General features: G+C 39.5%; 1 protein-coding gene across 11 annotated transcripts in view; it reads right to left on the bottom strand.

Annotated features, from left to right (window-relative positions):
- Positions 1 to 13950, bottom strand: part of FAT3 (FAT atypical cadherin 3) — a 402030-nt gene that overhangs the window by 70830 nt on the left and 317250 nt on the right. For 10 of the 11 annotated variants that reach the window (XR_011723915.1, XM_071733516.1, XM_071733525.1 and 7 more), the window contains 2 exons: positions 12569 to 12779; positions 5509 to 9582 (listed from right to left, as the gene is read on the bottom strand). Coding sequence is in view for 9 of the 11 variants with exons in the window: in XM_071733516.1 (XP_071589617.1) it covers positions 5509 to 9582; positions 12569 to 12779 (4285 nt within the window). In the remaining 2 variants the exon portion in view is untranslated. The remainder of the gene's footprint in view (positions 1 to 5508; positions 9583 to 12568; positions 12780 to 13950) is intronic. The other variant, XR_011723916.1, reaches the window with a different exon arrangement.

The following is a 13950-nucleotide window of genomic DNA, read 5'->3' as shown; positions in this document are numbered from 1 at the left end:
ATGAAGCAAATCAACTCTACCTCAGCTAAAACCTGTAAGGCCAACTATCCAGTCTTGTGTGCCTAACATTTAACATAAACTTGGTCTGTAAAAAGCTACCCACACCTTTAATAACCTAGGATAAAGCACCACAATCACAGCAAACTCATGTGCTGTGAAACTGAGTTGAGGACAAAGAAATGCTATCTGAGAACTACTTTTTATGTTTCTCAATCTAGAAAAGTAGTATAAGTATATTAAGGGAATGCTTATTCTTTCATTTAACTGGATCAAGAATGTCAAGCATGCTAGTGCACTTTTGCTTACAACCCAGGCAGGGTCCTGATATATTTCACAGGATCTGTCCAAGCTCAATGGAAAGACCTGGTTCTTAAAAATTCCTCTCTAGTCTTGAGTTGAATATTTGAGTAAATAAGTATTAAAAAGAAAAAAAAAGGTTGAATTTATTTGAGCTGCCTCTGCTGTCAAGTGATTTGGTGTCACTGTTGTTGCTTCTGTTGTCACAATTCTGTCAGTTCCCAAGGACCTCCTTAGCAAAGGAAAAAAAAAAAAAAAACGAGGCAGAGAAGATCTGAACATGAAACTGAGCTTAAAAGCAAGCAAAAAAGACTAATGCACATTTCATACCTTCTTCTACATCAAAAAGCAGAAAAGAGGTCACAGGCTGTAATCTATGCCTTCTTTATTAGCTACCAATGACAAGAGAGACTGTTTTCTACTTAATATGAAAACTAAGTCAGTTGAGACAGGCTGAGTAAATCTTTCTTGTTAAGCATCACCATTTGTGCTGGCTACAAATGTGCCAAAAAAGCACATTGTAAGTAGTAAGATTTAAAGAAAATTAGTCAGATAGGCATTATAATTATAAAAGACTCTACAGTCACACAGAGCACAAAACTGATGTATCAAATAAAAATATTTTCTGTTGATAGAAAACAACTTTTTTCAATCACAAGACCAAGCAGAACCTAACTTTCCCACTGATTTCTATGACAGTCTGGAATAATCATCAGAGAACTCAGTTAAACCTTATATTACCTGTTGTCCAATATTTGTATTGCAATCAAATGCAACACATTTCTCCAAAAAGAGGGTTACACAGCATATTGATGTGCACTACAAGCCAGATCTGAATACAATCCAAAGCAATGAGAATCTGTCCATTGACTTGAGCCTTAATGCAACTTCAAAGAAGAAAGACCCCTGCTGATGGACATTACATTCTCCCTATTCAGTTCAACACCAGCATAAAAAAAGCTTAACTTTCTTTCATAAAAGGCTGTAATCTTGCCATAGTTTAGTTTCATGTTGTAAATCATTAATAAAAATGTTCCTAAGTATTCTTATTTAGCTTTGTGGTATCAATCAGTGTTTTTCTGCATATTAGTCCTTTTGTAAAAGGAAATTATTAATTGTCCTGACCAACTATGAAGCAGCACACTCAAGGTATGGGCATCCCATTACTACGAAAAGAAGAGAGGTAAAATCTAATTAAAGTCAGCTGGTGGCTTTTATGGCTGGCAGTAACACTAGCTTGGAGCAATTTTAAAATCACTGTTGCATTTTTCTTCATGAAATGGCTTTTAAATCATGTATAGGAATTTGGGGAGTATGCATATAAAAAAAGGGTATTGAGATTCCCCCCCTCATATACACACTTTACTCCACTAAAAGGATCAGTTTGAATGAGCAAGAAACCTGAGCAGTAGACAGCAAATATGTAACTATTTAGCTGCATGCATATTTTTCACTTTTTCACTTTTCTTAAAAAAAGGAAAGGCAAAAAAAATCCACACTGTGGCCCAGGGAACCATTTTCTAGCACTTATACATATGTCTTGATGCAGATCTCATTCTGCGGTGATTAATTAACTTTTTCACTAATATATGTAAGCAGATTCAGTTTCCTAGGGGTGCTCTAATTAATTAGTTTTTCGCTCTGAATAATGTAGCTTTTCTAAACGGAAGCCTCCTGACTACATGTATTAATGGATTCTTTAAAATCTTCTGGCAGTTTTCTTATGTTCTACTTTGAATGTCACAACAGTGAAGTGCTAGCTACAAAAACCACTCCAGCAACTTTTTCGAAAGGCTTTGAGGCTAGAAGAATCAGCATTATCTTTTATCTTTTGTGACTTGAAGTTTGAATAACGCTCTCCCTCCCTCCCTAGTCAGCAAATAGTACAAAGCCAAATCAAGCTCAAGTTTAAGTAAAGAAAGAAAACAGTCAGATACAAATGAAATGCAGAGACACAGTGATCCAAAATAAACAAATCCTGACACACATCATTACTAAAGCGTACACAGAGGGAATTACAATAGCTAAAAGGGAACTGAAAACTAGAAGCCTATGGTTTTCATTGCAATGTCCTGATCTGGGAGGTGGAACTGAATATTTACTCACTTATTTAGTTAGCTTCTCTCTTATTTTATTAATTTATTTAGATAATTTCAACTCCCAATTAGAACTCTAGGCATCACATAAAATGAATAGGTTTAGCTCCCACTCCCAGTTTAAGATGTTGCATGTTTACTGAGCTGCTGAAATGATAAACCCAATCCTCTTAGCTTTACTATCATAAAATTGCAGACAGTCTTTCAGCCTGCAGCACAAGTCATACCCAAACACTGAAACATCCATTTCTCCAGAACTCTAGCATCTCATATATAAAATAAAAACAAACAACCCCCTCCTCAATTTGCTCATACTGGGCAATCAACCCAGTAAAGCAGCTACTGTGTGCAGTATCAGTTTCTTCCAGAACACACTGTCCATCTTCCTTGAATTCATCTGAACCAAGCTCAAAGACTACTGTCTGTCCTTACATTTACATGCCTGATAGAGCCTCATTAACATCACTGAAGAACATAAAACACTTTAATATACGGAAGTCTTAGCAACTGATATTCTTATGACTTTTCCTACTTTACCACTGTTAAATATTGATAATAGCTATCTGGGTCCAGGCTGGTTAAACATTCTAGTTAAATATCTGCAGAGCCCTGGTTTTAGCCAGACTGCCCCAGATGATAGAGGCAATGACCTCAAACAAGCCTTCAAAAGAAAACCACTGCACTCTCTAAGTGCATTTCTGTCATCTGTGCTTACTATTGATTTTCTATTAAGATTTACGTGTAGTGCTTTTCCTTTGTGAACATCTCCAGTTGCTATCAAACTACAAATAACAAAAGGTAAGTGATTTTTTTTTTCTCCCCACCACCAAATGCAGACAGAGGTGGATTCAAAAATGGCAACTAGTTGCCAGTAATTATAGAACCAGTCCTACACTAAAGAGTTAAAAATAAAGAAATAAATTTATTCATCAGGATGTATTGACCTCTTTTTCAAAGTTGACCAGACAACTACAGTTAAGTGCTTTTATTTTTAAACAGAGTGCAAAGGACTCTTCAGTGATCACATCTGACCTAAACTTTTCTTCTCATCTCCTAAACCAATGGCTTTTTTCCGATGTATCTTTTGTGTGCTACTTTTCTCCAAGTGCATTTGCACAAAGCTGGCCTTGGTAGCTCCACATGTCATTCACAAAATTTGGGTTTTTTTTCCTTTTTGACAGTGTCCTGTTTTTCCTCAGAATTAGTTGTTTTATTCACAGAAGTTTCTATGGCTCAAGACACCTCCACAAAGCCTCAGCATATTGAATAATCATCTAGTTAATATGATTCCATGAAATATTAAAGTGCTGTTCCAGAGCTTAACTTGGGATAAAGTGCTTGCTAACAGATGATTTAGTTAAACTATATGTTAATAAGTTTTGAGATTTGAATCAAAATAACCTAATTTCTCCATGTGCATTTCCCAAATTCAAAGACAGTGGAATTTCTGAGGTCATATGCTTCAGCAATTGTACAGCAGGCATTAGAAAAAGTTTTGGTCTGTGACAGAAATTAAGGACCAGAATAATCTATAATTTTTAAGTCACATATGACAGTTATTATTCAAAAGTCCAGTTTTTGCTAAAAACAGCACAGGCAGATGAGAAGACATTATTATGCAACTAAAAGCATAATTCACTACAAGAGACGAAAGATTTCAGAACTAAAAAAGTTTACATTCATCTGATGATCACAGTACACTAATACATCTTTGTTACAAACATGAAAGGTTTGCTTTTCTTATAGCAATTTCTATACTGGGATCACAAAATCCCTAGGAAAAGGCACTACTTAATTACTTTTTGCTATATGGGAACTGAGGCACTGTCAGCTAATCCACCTTTCCTGAATCCTCCAAATCCTGCATTTTACCCACAAGACAATTTTTCCTCTGCTTCTAATGTCCCACAACATGTCACACTACAAACACACAGTCTTTGCCAACCTTTATACTGAATCCAGTCTTTCATGTCAGAATGAATTTCTGGATGCTTTGAAGCTGATGCTACTTCTGACATGTAAGACAGACAATCAGTGGCTAACTGGAAAATCAGACCTTTCCCTAAACACCATCCCCCAGCCCTTTCCAATTTGATAGCTAACGAAGATGTAGGAGTCTTATCCTCCAGAGCAAAAGAGACAAACTGTTATTATTAAGTCATTTGTGTCCACAGCCTGCTACTTACATGAAGTCTTGTGTCATTTTAATCCCATCCAGTGAGAAAAAAAATGTGATTTTGCCCAATAATCTAGTCATGACTCTGTAATTAATATTAGCTCTTTATTTGTGAAGGCTGGGGGGAGTAACAAGGTTGTTCCCTCACACAATTTATTGGACAATGCAATCTGTAAGCAGAAACATAACTGCAACACCCCATCAGTCATAGCATACGCACACAAAAGGCAGTCTGAATCTAGGAGAAAAGAATGATAATAAATAGAGCACAATAGGAAAGAGCAATTGTTACCACACTTTGAAAAACATGTTAGTAATGCAATCAAAATTGCCTTCTGCTGTATATAATAATTCATGGCAGCTAATCAGTGATTCTAAGTGAATTACTATTTCCCTGGCCAGAAGTCTGTGCTGGTAAAAAATGGCATCCTCTCACTCCTTCCAATGTAAAATTAATTTTGTATGGTTTTTTTTCACCCCAATAAATAGTTGTATTTCTAAGTGGCTCTTGTATGCAATTTCCCACCTCAAAAAGAAGATTGCTATTTAAGAAAAAAATATTAAATGCTCGGAAATGTAAGGATTTTCTCCTTAAGAATAAAATGTTTTTCTCTTGGTTGAAAGATTAAGTCATGATGGCTTCCAAGCTGCTGACATGTCAGTTGTGATGGGTTGATGGGTTATACCACATTGCACTGCAGCAAATCATGAAGCATTAATCCTTGAATTATGAGAGAATACCCACACAGACACACAGACACACACTCCCTTTCTCTCTTTTCAGCCTTGGTAGTTGCTGCAAGTTCTGCCAAAATTAAGAAAAAAAAAAAATATTAAGACAGATGCTATTGTCTCATTCATGGTTCACCTAGAGCTGGACACATAAAAAATTCTCCAGTGAAGCTGATTTTGGGAAAAAGCATGCAAGTTGTTTCTTACCTGTAATATGGTAGCTAACCTGTCGGTTGACATCAGATGTGTCTTCATCCCAGGTGCTGAGAACAGCCACAACTTCCCCTGGAGGGTCACTCTCCTTCACTGACCCTCTGTACACCTCGTGCTCAAAGACAGGTGCGTTATCATTTATATCTGTCACGGTAACTGAGACCAAGGTGGTTGATGACAAGGATAAGGCTTCCCCCAGATCTGAAGCCACCACAGCAAAGGTGAAAGCAGGATCCTTCTCATGGTCCAGATCCTTCAGTGTGCTGATCCAGCCACTGTTGCTATCGATGGTGAATGCTTCTGTGATCTTCTCCAGCTCTGATTCAACTGCAAGTGTATATGTGACCTGTCCATTTGCACTTGAGTCTGCATCAACTGCTTTAACTTGCATAAGTTTTGTTCCTATGGGCATCCCTTCCATTATTATAGCATCATAGCTAGCTGTTTCAAACATGGGCTTGTTGTCATTTACATCCAATACCTTAACCTCAACATCCACAGTCAACACAATGTCCACTTTGTCTAATTGAATGGTGGCTGCAACTTTGAAGTGAAACGCAGGATTTGTCTCATGGTCAAGTCTCTTATCCAGTTTCATGAGCCCTGTGTCTTGCTCTATGATGAAAACCCCATCTTTGTTGTTTTCAGTCAGCTCACCATTAACCATGCTATACAAAGCACCCTGATTAGGCAAAACATGCAGAATGTCAATGGTACTACCTATGAGGGTGTCTTCTGCTACAGTAAAAGAATACTGGGGTTGAGAAAAGGCAGGCAAAATAATTTCTGGAGGCAAAACATGGATGTAGACAGGAATGAGGGAATGCTTTACTGGAATGCCACCATCAACTGCCTTGACAAAGAATGACAGAACAGTGTTTTTCAGCTGGTTAAAGCTACCCTTGGTGACCATCCATCCATTATCTGGATCTATTTCAAGCAGATCAGCCACTGAAACAGAGGCCTCACTGTAAAGAGAATAGGTAATTCTTGAATTGGCTCCATCATCTGGATCTACTGCTTGCACTTGGGTCACCAAATAACCTTTCCCAACATCTGCTTTGACACTAGCTCTGTATTCAACTGTCATAAACTGGGGAGCATTGTCATTCTCATCCACTACTATCACTCTTACAGTGCAAAACGTAGTCCTGCCTCCTCCATCAAGGGCTCTCAAAAATACACCAATATCACTTTCCAGGGGGTTCTCCCGGTCTAACCTCTCCGTTGTCAGAATCTGCCCGTTGCTATCAATTAAAAATCGGTCCTTGGCAAAGTCATTTATTATGGAGTAGCTTATCTGGCCGTATATACCTGAATCTCCATCTGTTGCCTTCACATGGATTACCTTAGTTCCAGGAGCAGCATTTTCTCTAACCTCTGCAACATAAACACTCTGCGAAAACACAGGGCTGTAGAGGTTGGCCCCAAGGATCTGTATGTGCACCTGAGCTGTGCTGGTGAACAGCCCGTCTGACACAGAGACATTCAGGCTGTACATGGGTTCCATTCTCTGTTTCCGATGGTTGGAAAGAGTGATAATTCCACTCTTGCTGTCCATAATAAAACTGGTCCGATCATTTCCTGATAAGATACTGTACTCCAGTCTGTCAAAATCAGAGCTGTCGGCATCAGAGGCTTGGACACAAGTGACAAAATGACCCCGAGGAGCCAGTTCACTCACATACGATTCATATATTAACTGGTTAAACACTGGAGGGTTATCATTCATATCTGTTATTGAGACACTAACAAGAACCTCACTGCTCAGTGGTGGGAACCCATTATCAGTTGCTCTGACTTTCAAACTGCACTGCTGTATGAGTTCATGATCCAGCATCCGAGCTGTCAGAATTAGGCCACTGGTGCTGTCTATATGGAAATAGTCTGTGCTGTTAAAGGTGTCCTGGACTATTTGATACTGCACAATCTTGTTATTGTCAGAGTCAGCATCAATAGCAACAACTTGAAGTACAGGAGTCCCAATCAAAGATGCTTCAGACAGAGTAGCATTATAAGCTGACTGATCAAAAATTGGAGGATTATCATTCACATCATTAACGATCAAGTCCACAGTGACCTCTGCTCGAGCGCCAGTGAGGGCATCGCTGGCTCGCACCATCAGCTTGAAAAGAGAATTTATTTCATAGTCCAGTGGGCTGATGACACTCAGAACTCCAGTATCAAAGTCGATATTAAACTGGTTGTAGGGATCCCCATCAACAATGATGTAAATGATATCCTGGCCTTCTGGACTGGTTGCATTTATGCTTAGAATTGGTGTGTGCATTTCTACATCTTCATTCACGGAAGCTGTGTAGAAGGGCTTGTCAAATACAGGCATTGCTTTGTTAACAATAGTAATGGGGAGCTCTACTGAAGCAGACAGTGACGGGTTACCACCATCTTTTGCAAGAATGACAACTAAATACTCTATATTAGATAAATCAGAATTGAAGGCTGCCTTTAAAGTGACGCTGCCAGTTCCTCTGTCAATTTCAAAATGTCCGTAGTCTTCCTTCATAAGATATGACACCTCCCCATTTTCATCCTTATCTTTATCAATAGCTGTGACTCGATATATCAGGGTGCCAGGCTCAGCATCGACTTGCACAGCAGCATAGTATGGGAGCCCCACAAACACTGGGGCATTGTCATTTATATCCTCAATGTAAACCCTCACCACCACTCGAGCAACACGAAGGTGATCTAGTTCACGGCTTGCTTCTACCACCAACTCATACAGCTCCTGTTCCTCTCGATCGAAGGGGATGCCAGTTGTTTGAATAACTCCTGACGTGGATTTGATTTTAAATTTGTTGCCTGGGTTTAATATGCTGTATTTCAAAGGCTCATTGAGGCGGTTACCAACGGCATTCACCACAGCGATCTTTGTGATATTGGTGCTGTTTTCTGAGATAGAAGTGGAATAAAAATTTTGTGTGAAATGGAGCCCACTATCCATGGCTTCTTTTACCATTATTGTCACCATAGCAGTGCTATAAAATTTCCCATCAGATACTCTTACTATTAACATATAATGGTCTCTGGAGAGGCTATTGTTTTTAATGGTAAGCACCCCTGTGCTTGAATCGATTAAAAAATGGTCCATATTGCCTTCAATTAGGCTGTATGTTAGTTCAGGAGGGATCTCAGAATCCGGGTCTGTAGCCTTGACTTTGAGAACCTCAACACCAACATAGGTGGGCAGGAGCAAGACTGTCTCAAATACAGCCTGGCTGAAGACTGGTGGGTTATCGTTGACATCAGTTACCTCAATGGTGACTTCCACTGGGCTCTCGGCTGTAAGCTGAGGATTCCCACTGTCTCTAACATGCACGTGAAAGTGGAAGTGGGCTATTGTTTCATGGTCTAAATTTGCAATTGTTCTGATTGCACCCGTGCTGGAATCTACAGTGAAATACTTCTTTGCAGTAGATTCAACAATCTGGTAGACAAGCAAAGCATTCTGGTTGCTGTCAGCATCAGTGGCACGTATCACCAGGGGACTGTTATTCGCACTCCGGACTATGCTATTTACAGGAGCAGCTTCGCTTATGCTGCCTGAGTACTGAGAGAAGAGAAAAACTGGTGGGTTATCATTTTCATCAACAATCTGAATGTTTACAGTAGCATTTGATGCCATGCCTGCCATATTTGTTGCCTGTACAATGAGCTGATAGAATGAAGCACGTTCATAATCAAGGGCTTTTTGACTGGTGACCACTCCAGAATATGGGTTTATAGCAAAGACTCCATCCACATTCCCATCTTTAACCTCATAAACCAATGTGGACTGACTGATTGCAGAGAGGGAGATGATGGAAGTACCAATATCCACATTTTCATTAATCTCAGCTTGGTATTCTTTGAGAGTGAACTTAGGGTGGGAGTTATCTGCCATCGTCACAGATACCCGCACAATTGCTGTTGCAGACAGTGGTGGAGAACCTTGATCAGTCACTTTGACTGACAAAACAAACTGTCCCATTGTGGTGAAGTCTGGCTCCTTCAGTAATGTAATGATTCCCAAAACTGGTTCAATCTTAAATGTGTTTCCAGTATTTCCTGAAACACAAATATTAGAAGCAAATTAGCAATTGAATACAACACACTTTATGATAATTTAAACCAGGAGTGAATAGCTGCAATTTGTTAAAGGTGGTCACTAAAAAAAAGCAAAACCAAAACCACCACCACAAAATAACTCCAAAGGGCCTGCCAGCCTTCCTTTTTGAAAATCAGGCATCTCAGCAGATGGTATGGGTGGTCAAAGCTTCAGAAACTCAAGTGCCGATATCTGTATCTTGATTCCGAATATTAGCACTGAGCAAATGCTACATGCACATCACTCCTATTGAAGTAGGAAAAAGCATCCCTAAATTATGAGAATTAGTCAAATACATGTACACCTAAGGCAAAGAAAGTAGATCAGAGGCTAACAAGCCAATTACATGACAAATGGATAACAACTCGGGCTCTTAATTGAAGGGGATATTAAGCAACCGTAGAGAAGATTAGTTAAAGACTCAAAGAACTGAATATAAAAAGGTTAAACTGGCATTTAGAAAAATAAACCAGAACAAATAGCATAGAAAAGAGATTCAAGTATCTTGTGGCACAAAGGTTTATAATATGATCTCTGAGGAGGATGGATCTAGATGAATGAGATTTAGCAGCAAATGTCATGAAATGTCTGTTATAACATGAAAGCAGAAATATCACTGATTGCAAAGGTGTAAACAGTGAGTTTGGATCAAGGATCTTCTTTGGGGCATTTTTTTTCTTTTTAGTCTTTTTGCCAACAGACACATTCAAAACTTTTTTGTATCCCTACCCTGTAATTAGAGATCACTTTTATTAGGCAATCTGTATTTTGCTTGTTCCTTGAATGCCTGCTTGAAGCATAGGATGTTGTGTGTGTATGGCACGTCTAAGTATACAGACTCCTTTTTTTTTTTTTTTTTTTTAATTTGATTCAAAATACTAACAGCATGTTCTGAGTTACAGCAATTTCAATCATTATAACATGCTTCTGCTATTGCAGGTTATACTCTGAAATCTAAAACTGCTTCCAATCTGCAGCATGCATCCATCCAGGACCTGGAATAAAATATATCTCAGGTAACTGGTGATAAAAAAAGAGATTTTCTTTTAATGGCGATTGTTGCAGGTTCTGTGTGCAGAGCAGTAAATGTCAAGACTGCAATAGCTGGAATACCAAATGCATAAAATCCTAAATGAAGGGAGTTAATGCAAACTATTTTAAAGATGTGATTTGCTATCTGTTGTAAATTCTGAGACTTGGGGGCTAATTTAAGCTACGTACTACTCTATGTACTTCAATACTGGTAGTGGTTTCCTATTTATATCCATCCTTCTAGATCAGTAAAGTTTACTCTAGTAGCTAACAAAAATTGTGCTATTCACAGAGGAGCAGAGATTCTGCTATACCTACAAATTCTCATAAAGATCACAGTATCTGTCACATTTGCAGACACTACAAGTGCTGCTGCAGTTATTTTGTCACTGCTTGCTAATAAAAATAATTTTTAGCTACTAACTGCCTCATCTAAGGCCAGAATTGGTTCTTCTCCTTTAGGAACTACTTCTAAAATTACACAAAAGCTACTTTCTTTACCAATTCTTCTCTTCATGTGTAAGGTGATGTAAGTAATGCCCTGGAATGAGAGAGCTGTATGCAATCTGAATGCTGCTGTTAAAAATTAGCATCCTCAGCTGCACAGATTTTATGAATCATAGAAACTACAGGATCAGAAGACTGACTTCTGATGCAGCTGGGATTGGAACATCTGCAGATAATGCAAGTGGGGGGGAGGGGGTTCACAGCTTCTAGCAAATGGAAATTTAAAGTCTGGCACTGCAGGGAGAGCTAAGGATGAAACAGAAACAGTCTGTGAGGGAAGAGAGAGACTCTAGAAAAAATGCAGACTGAAAAAAAGAACCATCTAATAGCTAAAGCATCCTTCTTCATAATTTTTTTGTCTGCATCTGATGAGGTATCTCCTAAGACTTCTTTTCTCCAGGCTAAACATCCCAGTTCCCTCAACTGCTCCTTGTCAGGCTTGTACTCTAGACACTTCACCAGCTTTGTTGCCCTTCCCTGGACATGCTCTCACACCTTGATGTCTTTCTTGTAGTGAGGGGCCCAAAACTGAACACAGTACTCGAGGTGCAGTCTCACCAGTGGTAAGTTCCAGGGGGGCCTATTCCTGCTGGTCACACTGCTCTTAATACCTAATACTTGATACAAGAAGGCTTTTGGCCTTCTTGGTCACCTGGGCACACTGCTGGCTCATATTCAGCCCTCTGTCAACACCCCCAGGTCCTTTTCCTCTGGGCAGCTTTCCAGACACCCTTGTCAAACTTCATAAAGGGAGGTGAAAGGACTCCAGCACAAGACCTATGAGGAAGGGCTGAGGGAGCTGGGGGTGTTCAGTCTGGAGAAGAGGCTCAGGGGAGACCTCATCACTCTCTACAACTCCCTGAAAGGAGGGTGTAGCCAGGGGGGGATCGGTCTCTTCTCTCCAGTAGCTACCAGTAAGACAAACGGGCATGGACTTAAGCTCTGCCAGGGGAGGTTTAGGTTTGATAGTAGGAAAAAATTCTTTACAGAGAGGGTGATCAAACATTAGAATGGGCTGCCCAGGGAGGTGGTGGATTCTCCATCCCTGGAGGTTTTTAAAAAGAGGCTGATGTGGCACTCAGTGCCATGGTCTGGTAACCACAGTGGTAGTGGATTAAGGGTTGGACTGATGATCTCAGAGGTCCTTTCCAACCCGGATGATTCTGTGATCCTGTGATTCATACAATTGGCCTTGGCCTATGGATCCAACCTATACAGACCCCTCTGTAGAGCCTTCCTACCCTCAAGCAGATCAACATTCTTGCCCATCTTAGGGTCATCTAAAAACTTACTGAGGGTGCACTCAATCCCCTCACAGAGATCGTTGATAAAGATACTGAAGAGAACTGGCCCCAATACTGAGCCCTGGGGAGATCATGACATTACAATTTCAACTTCTGCCCTAACCTGCTTCAATAGTGTAGACAAGCTCTGCATTTTCTCCTTTATCTTTATCCAAAGCCGTGACCTGCAAGACTGCTGATCCAACTGCTGCTGATTCAAACACTGAGGCCTCATACAGTGGGCTGGTGAAGTATGGACTGTGGTCATTGGAGTCTTCCACATTTATGATGACTCTGGCCAGGTTTCTTCTATAAGGGAATTCTTGATCTCGGACCTATAGAACAAGTGCATAATACACATCCATCTAGTAAAACTCCACAAATATCACTCATCTGAGTGCTAATAATAGTTTTAGTTCCATTAAAAAAATTATTACAAAATCTATTCACCTCAAAAAAACAGTCTAAAATACATTCAGACACGAGATGGTATACAGTAAAATTAAAGAAACGGGAAGACCTTAGAGAAAAAAGACTCATGAAAAAAATGTGTGGCACTTAATCATCATGACACAAATTTTTAAAATGGCAACCATATGACAACTTAAATTTTTAGCTTTGCAAGGAATACTTTCTTTTTAATACATGCTAAATGGTCATGCCTTTCCCTGCTTTTTAGTATAGAGGTAAACATCCCTTGTCCATCACTCCTTCTTTCAAAGAGCTACAAACAATTTCACCCACTATGGTCAATCACATGTCAGTCTAGCACTTGTAGCTGCCAATGGACTTTTTCATCATATGTGTTCATGTCTTTCTGAAGATGTCGATACCATCAGTAAACAGTAGGAATTACCTTAAGTGCTGAGCAGACCCAGCACAGATAACATTTGTAACACCTCTTTCAACCTCATATGAAAAAATTTCAGCATTGATAAACTGGTAATTCAGCCAATATGACCCTCAAAAGTTTGGTTTTACAGAAATAGAAAAAATGCCTTAATGCAGCAGGTGAAGATCAAGTACAAGCACCAGAAAATGACCTCTGTCAGCCATGTCTCTCTGTGATTCTGTTTATATTTATTTCTTAGCCCGCTCACCAAAGGACTTGCAGCTTGTCACCCTGTGAGCTGAGACCCCACTTCTCTTGCCCACTGGATCTCTCTGCAGCTCTCTGCCTCCTGGGCTCCCTGGTCCAGGGTTGGCCCTGTACCCAACACATCATGAGCTATTCTTTCAAAGATCTCTTTTGCAGGAGTCTCAACTGATCAAAGAAAACAATGGGCTGCAATGTTTAAACTAACACAGATTATTTTTTATAGCCCTCCATTCCATAATATACAACCTTGCCTTGAAAACAGACTTATGTTTTGTAATTTGGAAACACTAATAAAAAATGTTAATTAATTTCCTTCTGCATACTCAAACATTTGAAAATATTGCTGAAAGTTATTTTGCAGCTTATGTACTGAAGTAAGTCCATAAAAGTAAACTATAAATGAGACT

This window comes from Heliangelus exortis, chromosome 1, assembly GCF_036169615.1.
Source record: "Heliangelus exortis chromosome 1, bHelExo1.hap1, whole genome shotgun sequence".
NCBI classification, from domain to species: domain Eukaryota; kingdom Metazoa; phylum Chordata; class Aves; order Apodiformes; family Trochilidae; genus Heliangelus; species Heliangelus exortis.
This window is presented reverse-complemented; position numbering and strand designations above follow the sequence as displayed.